General features: G+C 35.4%; 2 protein-coding genes across 2 annotated transcripts; one reads left to right on the plus strand and one right to left on the minus strand.

Annotated features, from left to right (window-relative positions):
• The first annotated feature begins 733 nt into the window (after nt 1–733).
• On the plus strand, nt 734–10,318 carry LOC129896831 (cytochrome c1-2, heme protein, mitochondrial-like). Its single transcript, XM_055972843.1, has 9 exons — nt 734–930; nt 1,058–1,090; nt 1,210–1,307; nt 8,572–8,759; nt 8,913–9,192; nt 9,262–9,333; nt 9,565–9,681; nt 9,760–9,825; nt 9,985–10,318. Exons 1-9 carry the CDS (start codon nt 927–929, stop codon nt 10,099–10,101), a joined length of 975 nt encoding a protein of 324 aa, XP_055828818.1. The 5' UTR covers nt 734–926; the 3' UTR covers nt 10,102–10,318.
• A 2,763-nt stretch (nt 10,319–13,081) lies between these two features.
• LOC129888726 (protein DUF642 L-GALACTONO-1,4-LACTONE-RESPONSIVE GENE 2-like) lies at nt 13,082–16,948 on the minus strand. Its single transcript, XM_055963712.1, has 3 exons — nt 16,679–16,948; nt 14,542–15,057; nt 13,082–13,677 (listed from the first exon to the last, which is right to left on the minus strand). The coding sequence occupies exons 1-3, from the start codon at nt 16,764–16,766 to the stop codon at nt 13,142–13,144; spliced, it is 1,140 nt and encodes a 379-aa protein (XP_055819687.1). The 5' UTR covers nt 16,767–16,948; the 3' UTR covers nt 13,082–13,141.
• Nucleotides 16,949–19,414: the final 2,466 nt, after the last annotated feature.

Raw genomic sequence — 19,414 nt, forward strand, 5'->3', positions numbered from 1 at the left:
TTGTCTCCATCATATATGTCCTCAATTGCCCTAGTGTAAGCCATATGCATATCTCTGAACTTCGAGCATCTCCATAGAATCTTTCTCAGACTTTTTTGTAAGTCTTCTCTAGGTCGATGAACACCATCTGTAAATTTCTATTCCTCTCCCTATATTTCTCCACCAGTCTCAACTCAAGGTGGATGGTTTTTGACATGGTAGATCACTTTGACATAAATCTGAACAGATTCTCGGGAATAAACACACCCATCCTCAGCTTCATCTCCACCGCCCTCTCTCACACTTTCAGAGTATAACTTAGCAATTTGATATCTCTACGATTGCTGTAATTCTGAATATCACACTTATTTTTGTACAATAGAATTATCGTACTCCATCTCTATTCTTCGAACATCTTTGTTGTCTTAAAAATGACACTAAACAATCTGTCAACCACTCTAAGCTTGTGCTGCTTATGTTCTTCTAAAACTCTACTGGAATCTCATCTAATGCGGTATGGAAAAATTACCTTTTTAGATCATGTTAAACTTGGATGTAATATTTGCTCATATGTTGTTCAACCTTAGAAATAAAATATTAATCTATTGTCTTACATTATAATAACTCGGTCATGATCTAACATTTTCTGTTAAAGTTTTAAATTTGCTAAAATAGTATCCTTAGAACATGATCTAAAACATTCATAAATTGATAAACTAGTGTCCAAAAGGATATCCGGCTAAAATGAGCAAACACGAATTTTACTCGACTGGACAAATTCCTGATTTTTTATTCTCAGAATGCTCTGAGCCACACGCGCTTCTCCTTCCCACACCACAAGTGGAAAAAAAATAAATCTCTCCTCCTAAACACACAGTGCAGTCATTGCAATTTGCAACGCTACACCATTTTCCTCTGCGTAGTGTCCTCTTTCTCTCTCGTTAACAATGAGTACGTCCTTTTTATCATATCTGGATTTGGATTTTATTCATAGAGATCTCAACTAGTTCAGGATGAAAGTTTCGTTGATTGATTGTTTGATTGAGTAGAAACGAGCTAAATCATTTTTTTTGAACAGGTTTCGGAAAGAAGATCAGGATAGGGCTCGATGGTATCAACTCATCACTATTCATAGATTTCCTTACATTTTATTAGTTTATCAATTTTTACTTATCATTTGCACCTGAAACTGTAAAGTTTGTTGCTTTAATTTTTTTTTCTAAAATTCAGGATTTGGAAGAATTAATCGTTTCATCACGAGAGCAGCTCACAGAGACGAAACCAAGCTTTCGAATGCCAGCGATGTGCTTAAGACTTCCACCTTTAAGGTATTTTTATATATGTCCCACAGTTGAATGCTAAAATATAGTGGAAACAAAGGATCATATAGGGGATTACAATAAGGTGGGATTAAGATTTGTTGTTGTCACACATACGTTAGAAGTGCTTTAACCAAGGTGAGAGACAACCTCTCTATCTTTACGAAGTAGGGTAAGGTCTACGTATATTCTACTCTTTTCATACCCCACTTGTGGGATTGCACTGAGTATTTGTTGTTACAAGCTTGTATACTAGTATAGGAATACGGGAGATATTTAGAGAATTTGCCGTATATGTCAAGCTATTTGCCAATGTTGAGAATAGGGTGCAATGTATATACATGATTCATATAGCCAACCCAAGTAGTTTGTGATTTAGATGTAGTTGATTGATTCTGGTGAACCCTAAACTCCTTTTCCCCAGAATTTTGATGTTTTATATTTTTCCTGATGGAGTTTTGCTAAAGCATTTTCAACAAGTTCAAAATAGAAATAGCTTCAGGGTGATAGCAACAGTTAAAATGATTCATTACTTGTATTTGTCAACATGTTGACCATCAGAATTATGCAACTGTACCAATGCTAGTCTTGGGAAGTTTTCTTCATTGAGATTCAAATGTTAATACTTATACCTTGAGAGAACCAAAAACATGTGTGCAAGTAGGGAGAGAGAAGTTTCAGGTTCGTACATTGGAAATCATGTCTCAACATTTATAATAACAATTGTTGTAAATTTTATGAGTTAAGCAAACTATTTGTAAAGCTTTCTTGGAATTCACATTTTTGGTTCATAGGCCTAAAATAGAAAGTAATCTGTCATTATTTTACTGGGAGTACCAATAAGACACAGACATATTTGCCATGTATACATCATGAAGTCTGAATCCTCCTGATTGGCCTGGCTGTCTCACCCTATTGCGGTTTCAATAAACATGCTAGCATAACATAATGTGATTACCCTCTTTTGGGGTATTTACCCATAGCCCCCATTAGGATACGTTGTATGACTACGTCATGTGTAGTTTTAGGCATTGAACTCATGCATCCAAATACCCTTCTTATATCTAAGGTTACTCCCAAAACTATTACGTTAAACAAATGGCACTTCTTGGCCCTTTTACATCACTTCCATTCATAACTTGCCTCTCATGGCTATTCAATATCATTCTATTTTCCTTTTTGAAAGTTGGCTCACTTGGCCTTTGATATCAAACTTGTAACTTGGCTCTCATGGTCGTGCACACTATAACATCTTTTTCAATCCATTTATACACAGTATTATTAAAAGCTCGCTTAAAGCACACTTAAGCCTTGAAACTATATGAAGCTCATGTTGTGTGCTTTGCTTCGCCTAAAATTGGCGCTTTAGTGTAGGCATGAAGGTGTTAAGGCGTACGCCTTCGTTGGATGGTTCTGTTTGTAAGGGCACAATATTATATATATATATATATATATATATATATACACATGTGTGTGTGTATAATTATATCATAATTGTTTATATTCATTTTTTTATACAAATAATTGTTGCTTGTTTTTGTGGTTACATGTTCTCGCATTACATTTCTATTTTTTAATTGTTTTCTTCGTTGAGACTTTTACTCATTAAAGCCCACACTTTTAATTGTGCTTTGCACTTAAATCTCCAACAAACATTGGCGCTTTTAGCTTTGATTACTTTTTTTATACTAATCATGTGATGCGTAGAGAAAATCACAGCTTGAACAAGCCAATATCAAGTAAGCATTTGTCATTTGAAGTCAAAGTCACAAGATAAGCCCTAATTCATCTAGAATATACGTTTCTTCACAACATAGATTATGAAAGGTAACATTTTCGATTATCATTTAAGATGATACTTTAAGATTGCTCCTTATCAAAAAATGATACTTTAAGATAATGGTTCAAAACATATATGCACAACTTGAATGGAACATGGAGAATGCACGCTCGCTCACTCCGTCACTCGCCTCTATCAATTCATATTCTAAATCACATTTCACAACAACAAAAACAACATACACAGTGAAATCCTACAAAGTAGGATCTAGGAAGGGTAGAGTGTACGCAGACCTTATCACTACCTCGTGGAGGTAGAATGACTGTTTTCGAAAGACCCTCGGCTTGAGTGTATGAATCCCAAATAAAAGAAGAAAAAACGTGGAGAAAATATAATGGTTAATAAGAAAAGTAGTATAAAGTCTACAAGAATGAAACAATAATAACAACAAAATAGTGTGATCATCGAAATACAATAAACAACATATGACAAGAACTAAAAGGGCATGACTAGTCCTACACCAGGCACTAAACCTCGCAAGGCAAGACTACACTCTATCCCTACTATCCTTCTATCCTATTACGCTATCTCCACTTCTAAAGTCATGTCCTCGATAATATGAAGCTGAGCCATGTCTTGTCTAATCACTTCTTTCCAATACTTTTTCGGCCTATCCCTAACCTTTTGCGTACCCTCTACAACCAGCCTCTCACACCTCCTCACCGAGGAATCGATGCACCTTCACTGCACATGTCCAAACCATCTCAATCTCGCTTTCCTCATCTTGTTTGCTACAAGGTGTACTCCCACCTTCTCCCGAATAACCTCATTCATAATCTTGTCACTCATAGTATGTTTACACATCCATCTCAACATCCTCATCTCCGCAACATGCATCTTCTGAACATGAGATTTCTTGATTGGCCAACACTCTGCCCCATGGAACAAAGACGGTCAAACCACCGCTTGTAGAACTTACCTTTAAGTTTAGGTGGTACCTTGTTATCACATAAGACTCCAGAGGCAAGCCTCCATCTTATCCATGTCGCCCCAATGCGATGTGTGACATCCTCGTTATGTTCCCACTACCCTTGATGACGGACCCAAGATATTTAAAACTTTCTCTCTTAGGAATTGTCTCTGTGGCAAGCCTCACTTCCATGTCCGTTTCATCCATCGCAACGCTAAAATTTGCACACCAAATATTCCGCCTTGGTCTTGCACTCCCTGAACCCTTTGGACTTTAGAGTTTGTCTCAAAACCTCCAACCTATCATTAACTCTGTCTTGTGTCTCATCAATCAGTACTATGTCATCCTCAAATAACATACACCATGGAACCTCCTGCTGAATAGACCGCGTTAACTCATCCATCACCAAGGCAGAAAGGAAAGAGCTAAGCACAGATCTCTGATGAAGTCCCATCTCAACTTGCTTAGAGTCTCCTTCCACCATTTTAACGCGCGTCTTGGCTCCATCATACATGTCCTTTATTTCTCTACATCGGCTAAATCACATTTCACAATTATTGGAATGTAGTACGAGGAAAACATATCAAGGAAAATAAATCTTAACTTACCTTCAACCTTTAGTCTCAACAATCCAAACAATTTTCCATCACGTTCAATGAAGTCCAATCTACATGAACATAATCAATTCTTATCAACATAAGTTCATTCGAATCCAACACCACCCACTTATGGCACATGTATTGGCTTCAAAGCATCCAAACATCAAAAATCTTCATAAACGTATAATTCTAGTTAATCAACTCGAATCATTCTATTTCTAAGCTAGTGAAGCCATTCAAGTCTCATTAACTCATCTAATAATCCCTAACCACTTTTGATCTTCTTTCCCTACTAGCCAACAACTTTCATCACCACCTACTTCTAGGATTCATTCAAATCACAAATCTATTTAAACTCCTTTGACATACTCGTTTAAACAACATCAATGAAGATCGGGGGGAGGGGGGGGGGGGATTAACTCTTGAAGACAAAATATGAAAATTCCCTCTTTGGAAGATTCTGGATTCTCTATAAATTCTAGTGCTAGGTAGCATTTATTGAGTATAATTGAATCAAAACACCACTAACAACTCATACTAGATATTAGGCCTTGATCCTTGTTCAAATCATCCCTTAGACTGCAAGCTTAATTCAAAAATCCCATTTTCTCTGTCTATGTATCTATCCTTAGGGGTCCCTAGCGAAGAGGCTTGCAATGTGCAGCCATTGTGAGGCTCTGATCCTGCGTCTGGGTAGACCTCTCGCGGCACAAGGTCATGAGAAGGGATGGCCCCGCCATGGGGCTGAAGACCTTCCTCAGTTTGCTCTCTCCATGGACAGCCAGACAAGGTCTCCTCGTGACGCAAGCTAATCATGAGGACCCCTTGGATCGTCTTTAAATCCAGCTTCATCCCTTTGCTTATTTTGGCTATTTCATCATTCCAATACTCTTCCAATGCATTACAATCACTTGTATTCATACTCCAAGCACTTCATCTACATCCTGTGACATCGCTAATACTTATGTGATATTTTAGTCACATGTTTAGGCCTTTGATTAATGTAATTAAGATTCAAAAGTCTATGGGATTTGCAATAGTTTGGGTATTTGTTTGCATATTTATGGGTGTGAGATTCAAATATCGCTAATCAACTCAGCCTAGGACTGATATAGATGCTAGTTATATGAAATGAAAAAGGGCTTATGTGATAAGCAGAGACCTTAGACATTCAAAATTTACAAGATAAAGTGCCAAACATCTCCACGTCATGTAAATGCTAAAGAGATTATCTTATACTACTACCTTTTTACCAGGTCAAGGTCATCTATCCTTTCTTCTACATAGGCACAACTTTGCCATAGATGCTATCAAGGTAGTTCTGCTATTGGTCTTAGTAATGGTGGCAGTTTGGCAGAAGCCACTACGCTCTGAAAATCTCTTAGCTTTGACTATCCTTATAAATAGATAACTCTTTGACCCAAGTTCACTAATGAGCTACAATGTCAAAAGGCCCATTTACTATCTATCTAGAATAAACTGGAGATGGCATATGCTTCATTCTCTAGTGTTTGCCTTTGTTTTTGATTCACAATTGTAGGACACGTTACATTGCTTTCCAGGCTGAACTAGTCACCAAGAAAATCATGCTAGGTTTCTCAAGAAATCTGATATTTGGCTAGATTGGCCAAATGGCACATGCTACTTGTTAGTACACAATGATCGCCGAATCTGCATTCAAGATCTTATGAAGCTATGTTACAGTTTTGATGATTGACAAACTGTGTATAACTGACATTCACATGCTGGAGAAGAAAAATAGAAGTATCAAGAACCAGGTCCTTCCAGATTTCCAAATAGAAGATACATACAAAGCAACACTGCCAAAGGAACTCATCTAAGAACCTGTTCCTTTGAGCAGAGAAAGAGACTGTCGAAGATAGAAGATTGAGACTGATTACGTGTACACAATATTTTCTTCAAGGATTGCAATACCAGAGAATTGTAATTCTACAAGGAACTGAAAATCTATATAAGGAAAGTTACCATAAACTTGCACATGGAATTAGTTTCAAAGAAGGAGATGAGGAAGCCCCAGCGTCTCAACATGAGGAAGTCCAAGTCAAATTAGGATTGGATTCTTGGCAAGTCTTGAACCAAATCTAACTTGGATTGAAGAATTGGAAGACAGCGACTTACTTCTGTATAAACAACACATCAACCAAATTTTAGAGTTTGACCACACCTTATGAAAGACTGACAAGAGTCCTCAGAATGTTCCTAGTTCTTTACGAGGAGTTTCGAAGAAGCTGCTGCAACAAAGAATCTGTTCCTATCAAGTTTTATCCATACTGTTGTAGCTAGTTTCTTGGAGTGGTTCCGAGACGGGATCTTGATTACATTCTTTCAGATTGTAGTAGGTGTTGTCTTGAGTTGTAAAGGGTGGAAGTAGAAGAGTAAAGAGGGTAGAGGAGACGGAATTGTTGGGAACAATTCCTTAGATGTTACAAAGGCGGTTGTAAACCTTAATCTGTAGTGGAGAGTTGGATCATGGTTTTCAACTCCTAAGGAAAGGGAGTTTTCCATGTTAAATACTTGTATTAATTTACTTTCCACAATTTACCTTCTCGCATAGTTTCTCAAAGAACCTGGTTCTTTGAGTGCGATGCTGCCAAACTAACGCTACTGATACTACAAGACATTTCATGTATCTAGCTAGCTATAGAAAGCAATGATGGATCTCGATGCATGGTAGAAGAGCTACTTGACCATGTTTCAATATCTCGAACTGAAAGTAAAGAACTTGATTCTTCTCCTTGACCATGTTTCAATATCTCAATTTGAAACTAAAGAACTTGATTCTTCTACTTGACCATGTTTCAATAGCTCAAACTGAAACCAAAGAACTTGATTTCTGTTTCCTTTTTGGTGGTTCTGCCATAAGAATAAACGTGAAGTCAGCACTGCAATTACCCCCTGGCAGAGACTAGTACCTATTTGTCTTACTATCTGGACATCCTTCGCTTCACAAGCAAAGATTAAATAAGAGAGTGGTGAAGAGAAACTTAAGATGTTTCAAAGGCAAATACAGTTCCATTCAGAAGATAAAGGCTAGCAATTTTTGTTTTAATTTGGTGCAAAATGGAACTTGTAAATGGAGCCTCTGTTCTAGAGTTACTGGATTCCATACATGTCTAGACTGGGATGTACTTTTGTGTCATTATACTTTTCCACATTGTAGAAAGTTCCCAGCACACTCTTAGACTCTTGGTGCTGTTTTGAATACAATCCTTACCATTTCAAAAAAAGTTTTTTTAAAAAAATGCAGAGTGGTAGATGGTTCAAGCGTGTCAGTAGACATTGCAAAATTTTCATTATCAGTTTTGTAAGTCCCTTGGCAGACTTATTGTTGCTCAGTTTGGTAAGCATGATTTGATTCTTCAGATCCCACATTTCTTTGATGTATATAATTGAGAGTGTCATTCATATAACTGCTAGCTCATGTATCTATGAGGATGTAAACTTTGCAAAGTTAGTTTTTCATGCCATTTGTTATGGTTTTCATCCCACAAGGAGCAAAATTGCTTATTGGGATAACCATCATATAGGTGAACCTCTAATATGAGTAAAAATAATATGTATCCTAGTGGTGCAGAGTTATAAGCAATTGCTATGTACCCTTTAATTGCCTTTTCCCCCCTGGTGTTATATTCACATATGCTAATGGCTCTGAGCCATTAAAGTTTTTATCACTAAGATATATAGCAGGGGTATCTTCTTGAGATGAGCATATTTTCATCTGTTAAAGATGCACATTTCATGCATTATCTATAGCATATATTGCCTGTTTCTTTATTTCTGTTCCTCATTAGAGTTGTTGGTGTGTTCTGTTGAATCCTTTACAGTAGCAATGTATGCTTTATAAATTATATGACCATAGAATAATTTACAGCTGACTATTTTACTTTGTTATTTGTTTCAAAGCATGACTCGGATGGTTTTGGATCTGCTGGGTTAAAGTCTTTCAGAGCATTTGCAGTGTTTGGTGCTGGAGTCTCTGGGCTACTTAGCTTTGCAAGTGTTGCTTATTCTGATGAGGCCGAACATGGCTTAGAGTGTCCGAGCTATCCTTGGCCTCACGAAGGCATTCTCAGCTCTTATGACCATGCTTCGTGAGTATATGCTATGCTGCCACATGATAATTAAAGTTCATTGGAGGCTACAGAAACATTTCAACCATTTGTTTATCCAAAACTAAATTTTAGCATGAGTCATTAATAAAATGGATACCCCATTTAATTTTGACACCTTTATCTGCCTGACAGGATACGTCGAGGTCATCAGGTTTACCAGCAAGTGTGTGCATCCTGCCACTCAATGTCGCTAATTTCGTACCGTGATCTAGTTGGTGTTGCATACACTGAAGAAGAAACTAAGGCCATGGCAGCAGAAATTGAGGTGGTTGATGGCCCTAATGATGAGGGTGAGATGTTCACCCGCCCTGGGAAGCTGAGTGATCGTTTTCCACAGCCTTATGCAAATGAAGCAGCTGCAAGGTTTGCAAATGGTGGGGCTTATCCTCCTGATCTAAGTCTTATCACTAAGGTATTGCCTTGGTCCTCTTCTTTCAGCTATATTTTTATCTGCATAGCCTGATTTTCTTTCTTCTTTCAGGCCCGGCACAATGGTCAAAACTATGTTTTCGCTCTTCTAACTGGCTACCGGGACCCTCCTGCTGGTGTCTCGGTAATTTCTGCCCCTCAGACTTCTTTTGGTTCGTGACCATCTTTTGGTTGATTAGAATAGGGAAGCATCAAACAGAAAAATAATGTACATCTGAAGATGTAGTTGTGAAGAGACATGCTCCATTTTAATTGGTTGTTACCTAATAGTAACTACTGTTGCAATACTAACTTGTTATCACAACTTTCTATTGGAAGTGTGAGAACCATAATAACTTCTCAACTCTAATTGTAGATTAGGGAAGGTCTTCACTATAACCCTTACTTCCCTGGTGGAGCTATAGCGATGCCTAAAATGCTTAATGATGGTGCTGTTGAGTATGAAGATGGTACACCTGCAACTGAGGCACAAGTAATGTCTTGCTCTCTTTCTGCTTTATTTTTTGTTCCCTTATAAAGAGATGGAAGTAATTTTTCTCTCACTCTGCAGATGGGAAAAGATGTTGTGTCGTTCTTGTCATGGGCTGCTGAGCCAGAAATGGAAGAGAGAAAGCTGGTAAGTCGCAATCTTTCATTTGGTCCTTCCCCTGCAGTATGCTTGTCACTATACCCAACCTCTGCATTTTTCATGTTGAACTGATATTGGATCCTCATTGACAGTTGAATGTGCCATAAAATGAATTTTCTGACCTCTTGGGTATTGTAATTCCTACAGATGGGTTTCAAATGGATATTCGTCTTATCACTTGCACTTCTCCAAGCAGCTTACTACCGTCGCCTGAGATGGTCTGTCCTGAAATCTCGCAAATTGGTCCTTGATGTTGTCAACTGAGTTCATTCAAATCACACTGTGTGAACTAATCGCGAGCATTTCCTTTTGTGTACTGCATATGATGGGGGGCACAAGGAATAATGATATTATTGCCCAATGATTTGAATTTTCAGTGTTATACAGTAGATCAGCCACTGGAGCTATTCTTTTGAGGGGAAAATAAATAGCTGCTGTACTATTTACAGTATAGTCTATAATAAATCTTTTTTTATTGGAATTCTAAGCACGAGTGGTATCAATGGGCAGTTCCCCCCCCCCCCCCCCTTTGTTTTTCTGAAGTCACCAGGAGATAGGCTTTTTGCCTGTTTTGGATGGAAGCCTTGCTTCACTCTCTTCCTTCTCATGGCCTTCCTCATCCAAGCCGAAGCAACAAGATGGAAATAATAAGGGAAAAACAGAAGCAGGTTCAAATTTTTGTCCAAGTTATTTCTGAAGCCACATTCGTTTAATGAACTAGGCTCTCAGAAATTTGCTCTGACCTTTCCACTGGATCACTTGATTATCACGTGGACGGAAAAGCTAAGGGAAAGGTAATACACTGTAGATATAATAAATCTTTTTTATTGGAATTCTAAGCATGAGTGGTATCAATGGGCAGTCCCCCCCCCCACCCCCCACCCCCACCCCCACCCCCATGTGTTTTTCTGAAGTCACCAGGAGATAGGCTTTTTGCCTGTTTTGGATTGAAGCCTTGCTTCACTCTCTTCCTTCTCATGGCCTTCCTCATCCAAGCCGAAGCAACAAGATGGAAATAATAAGGAAAAAACAGAAGCAGGTTCAAATTTTTGTCCAAGCTATTCTATGAAGCCACATTCGTTTAATGAACTAGGCTCTCAGAAATTTGCTCTGACCTTTCCATTGGATCACTTGATTATCACGTGGACGGAAAAGCTAAGGGAAAGGTAATACTCTGTAGATATAATAAATCTTTTTTTATTGGAATTCTAAGCACGAGTGGTATCAATGGGCAGTTCCCCCTCCCCCCCCCCCCCATTTGTTTTTCTGAAGTCACCAGGAGATAGGCTTTTTGCCTGTTTTGGATGGAAGCCTTGCTTCACTCTCTTCCTTCTCATGGCCTTCCTCATCCAAGCCGAAGCAACAAGATGGAAATAATAAGGGAAAAACAGAAGCAGGTTCAAACTTTTGTCCAAGTTATTTCTGAAGCCACATTCGTTTAATGAACTAGGCTCTCAGAAATTTGCTCTGACCTTTCCACTGGATCACTTGATTATCACGTGGACGGAAAAGCTAAGGAAAAGGTAATACACTGTAGATATAATAAATCTTTTTTATTGGAATTCTAAGCATGAGTGGTATCAATGGGCAGTCCCCCCCCCCCCTCCCCCATGTGTTTTTCTGAAGTCACCAGGAGATAGGCTTTTTGCCTGTTTTGGATGGAAGCCTTGCTTCACTCTCTTCCTTCTCATGGCCTTCCTCATCCAAGCCGAAGCAACAAGATGGAAATAATAAGGGAAAAACAGAAGCAAGTTCAGATTTTTGTCCAAGTTATTTTATGAAGCCACATTCGTTTAATGAACTAGGCTCTCAGAAATTTGCTCTGACCTTTCCACTGGATCACTTGATTATCACGTGGACGGAAAAGCTAAGGGAAAGGTAATACTCTGTAGATATAATAAATCTTGTTTTATTGGAATTCTAAGCACGAGTGGTATCAATGGGCAGTTCCCCCCCCCCCCCCCATTTGTTTTTCTGAAGTCACCAGGAGATAGGCTTTTTGCCTGTTTTGGATGGAAGCCTTGCTTCACTCTCTTCCTTCTCATGGCATTCCTCATCCAAGCCGAAGCAACAAGATGGAAATAATAAGGGAAAAACAGAAGCAGGTTCAAACTTTTGTCCAAGTTATTTCTGAAGTCACATTCGTTTAATGAAACTAGGCTCTCAGAAATTTGCTCTGACCTTTCCACTGGATCACTTGATTATCACGTGGATGGAAAAGCTAAGGGAAAGGTAATACTCTGCAGATATAAATATCTTACTCCATGTGCTCTCTAGGAAAACTTATGACGTTGCCTGGCATATGCAATGCGTCCAATGTATTCCAACCGTAATGATCTTATAACTTACTTGAAGGTTCTGCCTACTGTTTAAATTGTCATCGACAATTCTCCCCAGAAAGATTGTGTTTGTGACTTGGATGAACTCTTTTTTTCTTATCGATAAAGAGGAAAACATCTTATAAGGTGCAGCAAAGTTATTTTTAACATCTGGAGGAGCCAGAGTTGTTGAGTTATTAATAAAGGTCCTATACTTTTTAAGGTTCAAGGTGGTTGATATATATTGGTACTCCTACACAGACTGTGTAAGAGCTTCCAAGAGGATTTATTATTTGACATCAGAACCAACATTTGGTTAGTCATTTCCCACACTCATAAGGTGCAGAGGGTGTTCAGAGTTATAAATGTCGAGCTAGTTTTAGGTTATTGGATATTACAAGTCTTTTCTCAAGGACATCCAACTATATAATGAAGGTTTCTCTTTGTCATGAATATAATTTCTCCGTAGTTCTCTTAAAGTTTTGGATTTGATGCTCAAATTCTTTTACAGATCATCAGTGTTGAGCTATCTAATTCTAATGTAGCGGGAGGTACACAAAGTTTAGGATTTGATGCTCAAATTTTCACCAATGGTATTAATGTCGAGTTATATAATCACTTAACAAGATTAATTTGTTTAACAGGAAATTAATGGAAACAGTGTCCATACTTGTGCATTTAGGAAATTACAATCATAAATGAACCTTGGACATACCAAAGAGGGCCCAAAAAAAGTGAGATAGTCTAAAATAACTTCATTTGATTTCTTGAAATTTTGATAAGCAACAATTGCACTATAATAATATTACACTTAAGATATAATATACCTCATGATATCGTATAACGACGTGACCAGACAACCAAATTTAAAAAAAGAGATACATAACGTCGCAGGTAATTAACTTGTTCCCGCATTAATTATAAGTTTAAGTTATATACACACTGACGGAAGTCAATGCACATAACATAACTCATAAATAATTAATCTATGGAATACGTGGATTGCGAACGCTGACTAACCTAACATCATCGACCACAGGACCACACAAGGAGCCAGAGTTGTCACTCTTCATATGATAATACGAGCTCAAGAACCTGATCCTGGTGCGTTGAGACATTGCTGTGAACCTAAGCTTAGCACGTTTGAACCCACCTTTGCCTTTGGACACATAATGAAATTGTAATGCAACTTTGCCAGCAAATGCCTCAACAACCATGGACCCTTCACAAGAATTGTTAGCATCACCAACTGAGAATGTTAGATCATAAATCTTTCCAGCTTTAGTGATCACTACTTGTGCTATTGCACTTTCTCGTCCCGCGACTAGCTCGATGGCTCGCTTGCCCTCGGGGACCATGAAGTGATCGGCGTCGACGTATTTTACGGCCTTGAGAGATTCGATTATCCATCCAGGCAATGGACAATGATCATCTTCAATGTTGGGAGGAATTAGGACGCCCCAAGTTGTGTTAGGGAAGATGTATGGACCCTCCTCAAAATTTCCATTCTTCAACATGTTGCCTGCATATTATGTAACTAGAGTTTAAGTTTATGTACTGACATATAAAAGTATTTGCACAATTTGATCATTTAAAATGTAGTAATTATGGATAACTTTATTTAATAGGTATTGAAAGATAACCCAGATTAACTAATAAGTGCATGTGCATGCTATGATACTATTTGGTTTCGTACAAATAAAGAGTGGTATCTTTCTAAATTTGAAAATAATTTAATGTAAGCTTTCTATTTATCCTTAATTAATGGCAAACTTTTAATTATAATAATGTAAATGTTATAACAGACAAGTTTCAAAAGAACTTAAACTATACATGTGTCGATAAGATCTTAAACTAAATGTTGGACCCGACTAGTAAGCGTGAACAAGTTTATGTTCATACTTGGAGAACCTAAATTTTAAATTTTAACTTTAAATCCGACATAGAATATAAGTTTTTTGAAATAAAATTCACATATTTGAAAATTACGGAAAAAAGTACTATTTACAATAATTAATGATTCAAAATATTTGAAAGATAGTATAGTACTCTCTCTGTCCCAATTTATATAACTGACTTTTTTTTAATTAGTTCCCAAAAAATGACACAATTCTACATTTATCACCAATTTAACTTTAAAATGTTTATTTTACCCATTAATGAAATTATTTATAGTCACACAAACATCTATGATCTTCAAACCATAAATTTCAAAAATCTTTCATTCTTTTTTAAACTCCATATCAAATCAAATTACATCACATAAATTAGGATGGAGTGTGGTTCAAGAAAAAAAATCATTTGATTCTTTAAATTCGAATAATGTCTGGGACGAAGAAAATAAATAATATGAATGGGAGGAGGTAGTAAAAGATGGAGGAGTTACCTTTTGGTCTATGAGGGATTTTCAAAGTCTTGAGAGCAACAAAATCAATGAGTGGTCCACAAGCAGGGTCCTTCTCACGAGCAGAATTATGTAGCACAATATCAATCTCATCAGCCTCAGCCAAGAAACCCCATGAGTAAGTATCCCATCCATCACTACTATACATTGTTTGCAATGGCAACATTCCCCAATCTTTTGGTTCACTATTAGGTGACACTGACACATTAAGCCTCTCTTCTTGAGCACAAGTCCTAGCAAACACAAAAGACAAGGAGTAAAATGTCCCTTTTGTGACATTCTTGATTTTGGTCTTGAGAGAGGCATCTTCACCTATCCTAACAGCATAATCCCCTTGTGGCACTGGAAGCAACATGTCACCTTGCATTTGTCCTGATTTTATGTACTCTACATAACCTGAGAGTTCCCAATGAGGTATAGCCTGAGGGTCCATTACTCTTGTGTTCTTCATTTGTGATGGTTTTGGGCCTTGCTCAAAGTTGCCATTTGGCAATAATCCTAATAATTTAGAAAGCCACAACAAGAAAATAGAGTGAGGCACTAATAAAAGATTTTGCGGCAATTATTTATCAGCAATAATATGATTGGCGCTACAATAAATAAATAATTTTGCGACTATGAATTTAATTTCATTAACTCAATCATCGATACTTTTTTTTTCCGATAATAAATATTGTGACTAAATTTTTTTTATTGCCACTAAATATCTCTTTTTCTTGTAGTAGTGAGGGTCCATTACTCTTGCCCTATGCAGTTGATAACAACAAAAGTGCTTACTGTATAATATTTTCATTATGCATCCTTTTTTATATGAAAATACTTTCAAATTTATATTATTTGTAAATAGATTCAAGGACATTTAAGTTATTTTTATAGAAAAAGTGCTTATCAACACTTTTTTTCTGAAATCACTAACTACATAATCAATTTAAATATGTCTATATAAATAATAAGTAATTATTTATTATAAAATTAATTTCAGCTCTCGACATTTATCAGCTACTTCTAATCGGCTATTCCGCTCGGAAAACTATTAATTGTGGGTTGGAGCATTGTATGATATTTGCGAACTTGGTGCCGAAAGATTGCTGACAACTAATAACTAATGTAAAATGGTAACAAGGAGTATGTTAATTTATTGTCACAACTCCAAGTTCTAAACACTTGTAACTAGGGGGTTCGTAGTTCGGTTAGATCGATTATTTCAGTTATTGATTAAAATTAAATTAATTTAGTCGGTTTATAAATTTCTAAAGTCAAATTAAATCAAACGAAAAAAATAACCGTCGATTTGATTATTGTCGATTTAGTTCTGTATGATTCGTTTTTTTTTTTTTGTTTTGTTTTTTCAATTTGAAAATAATAAATTTGTTGAGGACATACATATCTCGATAGACACAGACACCTAATCCATAAACAATCCACAAGAAAGAAATTGTGGATTCAATTAAGCAATTAAACAATACTAGATTTATTATTATACGAACAAAGTGATTCAATTAAAAGAAAGTGTGACTATTTGATGTGAGGTAGGATAGGTAAAGACTAAAGTAATGAATTTTAATGGACTTGAACTTAGAATTTTAATAGTTGGGCTAAAATTTAACCTTTAGAAATGAATCGAAGATATGAAAACATCTCACAAATTTGTCAAATATATTGCTCAAAGTGATGATCTTGGATTTGTCCTTTTTTTAAAAATCTCATTTATATACACGCACAATTAGATACCACTGCAGAAGTGATTCATTTATATACATGCTAGCTAGAGTATTTGATTATAAATGCAGAAGTTCCACTAAGATACCATTGCATGTTTAGTGATTATTTCTGGTGATATTTTGATTAAATCAGTAGGGAAAAAAGTAGTTATTGTATATGGAAAAATTAGAAGGTTTTTCACTATTTTATTGATTATCTATTTTCCACCATGTATTTTTCAGTGAGGTGTTCGGTGAAAATTGAGCGAAAAAATCATGTTTCATAGTATAAATTTCTCTCTTATTCTTGATGAGAAAAACCTTTATTTCTAGTAGTGTTCTTTGACACAGATTAGTAAAAAAAACATGTACAAACTATGCACAAATGATAATAAAAGGATAATTAAGGGATTAATTACCATCTATTAGAGATGAACCGAGTTGGAGGGTTGCACATAGTATAATCAACACGATAGCTGCCTTTTTCATTTTCATAGCTTCTTCCATATATATTATCCAAATTAATGTGAACCCGAATAACGCGATCAAGAAAGTTGTGTATGTGCGGAATGAAAATTCGCAAACTCTCAACGGGTTTTTATGAGTATTTGTTGCTGAAAATGCCCCTACAAATCATGAAAATTACAGGTGATTGCCACAACCTGCTCTTTCCCAGCAGCTACAAGGGAACACAGCCTGCACGTGCAATCCTTATGTTGAGGAGCTACACAACAAACACATTAAAAATTAAATTTATTTATAGTATACACTAATTATTAATAGTATACGGGTGTAAAATGATGAGCTTAATTTGGACCTGGATCAAAATAACCTAACTTAACATTATCCGCTTAAAGTTGCTTGGGTTGAAATGAGTCATAACTCAATCCATTTGAATCTTACTAAGCTTTAATTTCTTTGTTTAAGTATCTAATATATTTTTTCTTTATTATGACCAATTGATTATATATAACATATCAAACAAAAAAAAATTATGTTTATAAAATATTTTAACAGAATTTTTTATAGATAAATTTCGATTATATATCAACCCAACTTTTAGATGAGTTCAGTCGAGTTAGTAAATGATGCGGTCGGACACTCATAATATCCTTGACTAATTTTACCAATCTTAATTAATAGTATATATATGTGCTTTTTTATGGCCAACAACCTATTTACTCAAATCACACATATTTTGAGTAGTTATCTCCACATAAGAGGATCAACAATATTCTCGCTTTATTTAACCTGAATAGAACCTCTGGCTCAATAAAAAAACCTAAATATCATTAAGTAGAAGTAGCAGTTTGTAATAAAGAAATTAAATTGACATGCATCGCCTAATCATAATGTTCTGTGCTGGTCGGCGTTCGTTTCTCTCTTGGTTAAGCATTAAGCATCTAATTGCCTTGCTGGGTAACATGATCCGAACAATATGGAATTATTTTGAGTTTATATTAATTACTTGTATTAATGTTGCATGATTTTAATTCCTAATTACCATTTTTAAAATATAAATAGAGAGAGTCAACAAAAGGTCTTATCTGGTGTAGGTTGTTTGACTACCAGCCATGTGTACTAATAATTATAATATAATGTCTCCTTAATGTTCTTCTCAGGGTCAACCTGAGGGTAATCTTGTCATTTGAGCTCCTTTTTTCGCTCAATTGACGCGAATTATTGTGTTTGAAAATATAAATATTTATATTGAATCAATAAATATTCGTTGTTTACTTTTATTTTTTTATTATTTTAAAAATAATTTTTTATTTTTTCTTATCAGTTTTTACTTATCAAAAAAATGTAATTTTTTCTTCATATTTTACTTTTAACATTAATTGCTTATTTCTCAAATTATTTTTTAAGACTTAATACTAAATATCAATTAATATGAATACTATGATAAATATTTTATATCAATTATTGTCTTTTAAGGAGCGTGAACAAATTAAAATGAACAAGTAAAAATGAATAAAAGAAGTATTTGGTACTACGTTTATTTGTACCAACATATTTGTCAATTTTATTATAGATGTGTTTTTTCCAACTATTAGACTAGTTAATCATTTTATCACTTAACCAGATAGATTTCTCACTATGAATAAGTATATGTTATTGGTGTTGATATATAACCCATCTTTTAATTTATATGAAGAGATTTAGAGTGCCAAAATCGAAATACTTACTTTTGACTATAAATTTGAGTACAGATTTTTAAAATGATTTTTTTTATATTTAAAATCTACACAAAAAGGTATTATAAATCAGTATAACGAATAATTTAAAATATATTTTAAAAATGTAAAAACTTATAATCATTTTTTTCTATTTAACTCTTCAAATGATAATACATTCATATCAATGGAATTGAGAAGTACTTCTTAAAAATTGAATTCACGCCATTGTAAAGTTTGTCCAATGTAAAACGACAGAGTTTGCCATGTGCACCCTGATGCGCTCTTTTTTGACTTACATTTTATTCTATTATTTTTAATGATTTGCATTCTAAAGTTCGTTTGGATGGACTTTAAATTGGTTTGACCAACTTAAAGCTCCTTTTCAATTTTTAGACGTGTTTGCCTAATGCTAACTTTAAGCATAAAGTTCTTAAAGTCAGTCAAAAATGAAAAGCTAGGATTCCTAACTTTTTTTTTCTAAGTGCTTAAAGTCATTTTGTTTGACCATGGAAATTACTTTTATATCCCTTATATTTTAACTAAATTCCCAAACTACCCTTTTTATTCTTTTAACCCTAAAATTCACATCATTTTCCTCATTTAAACACTTTTATCCAAACACTCAACTGTTTATTTATAAAAATAACTTTCAGCACTTCAAAGTTCTAAAAACACTTCATACATAAAAGTTATTTTTTTTAAGTCCATCCAAACAGGCTCTAATTTTCTAAGTTTTTTCAAAATCATAAAAAGTCTCCTTTTTCAATTATTTACAAGAATAAAATAAGGAATTACGTATAAAGAAAAATAAAAAGTGATTTAAATTAAAAATAAAAGCAATATTAAATACGAGTCATTTGCCGCTTTTTTCATTAAAATGAAGAATAGTCATTCGTTTCTAGTACTTTTTTCATGCTTTGGTCTCAACATTAATCTCTGTCGGAGGGACAATTAATTTTTGAAGATAAATCTCTT

The sequence above is a fragment of the Solanum dulcamara genome, chromosome 1 (assembly GCF_947179165.1).
Source record: "Solanum dulcamara chromosome 1, daSolDulc1.2, whole genome shotgun sequence".
Taxonomy (NCBI): Eukaryota; Viridiplantae; Streptophyta; class Magnoliopsida; order Solanales; family Solanaceae; genus Solanum; species Solanum dulcamara.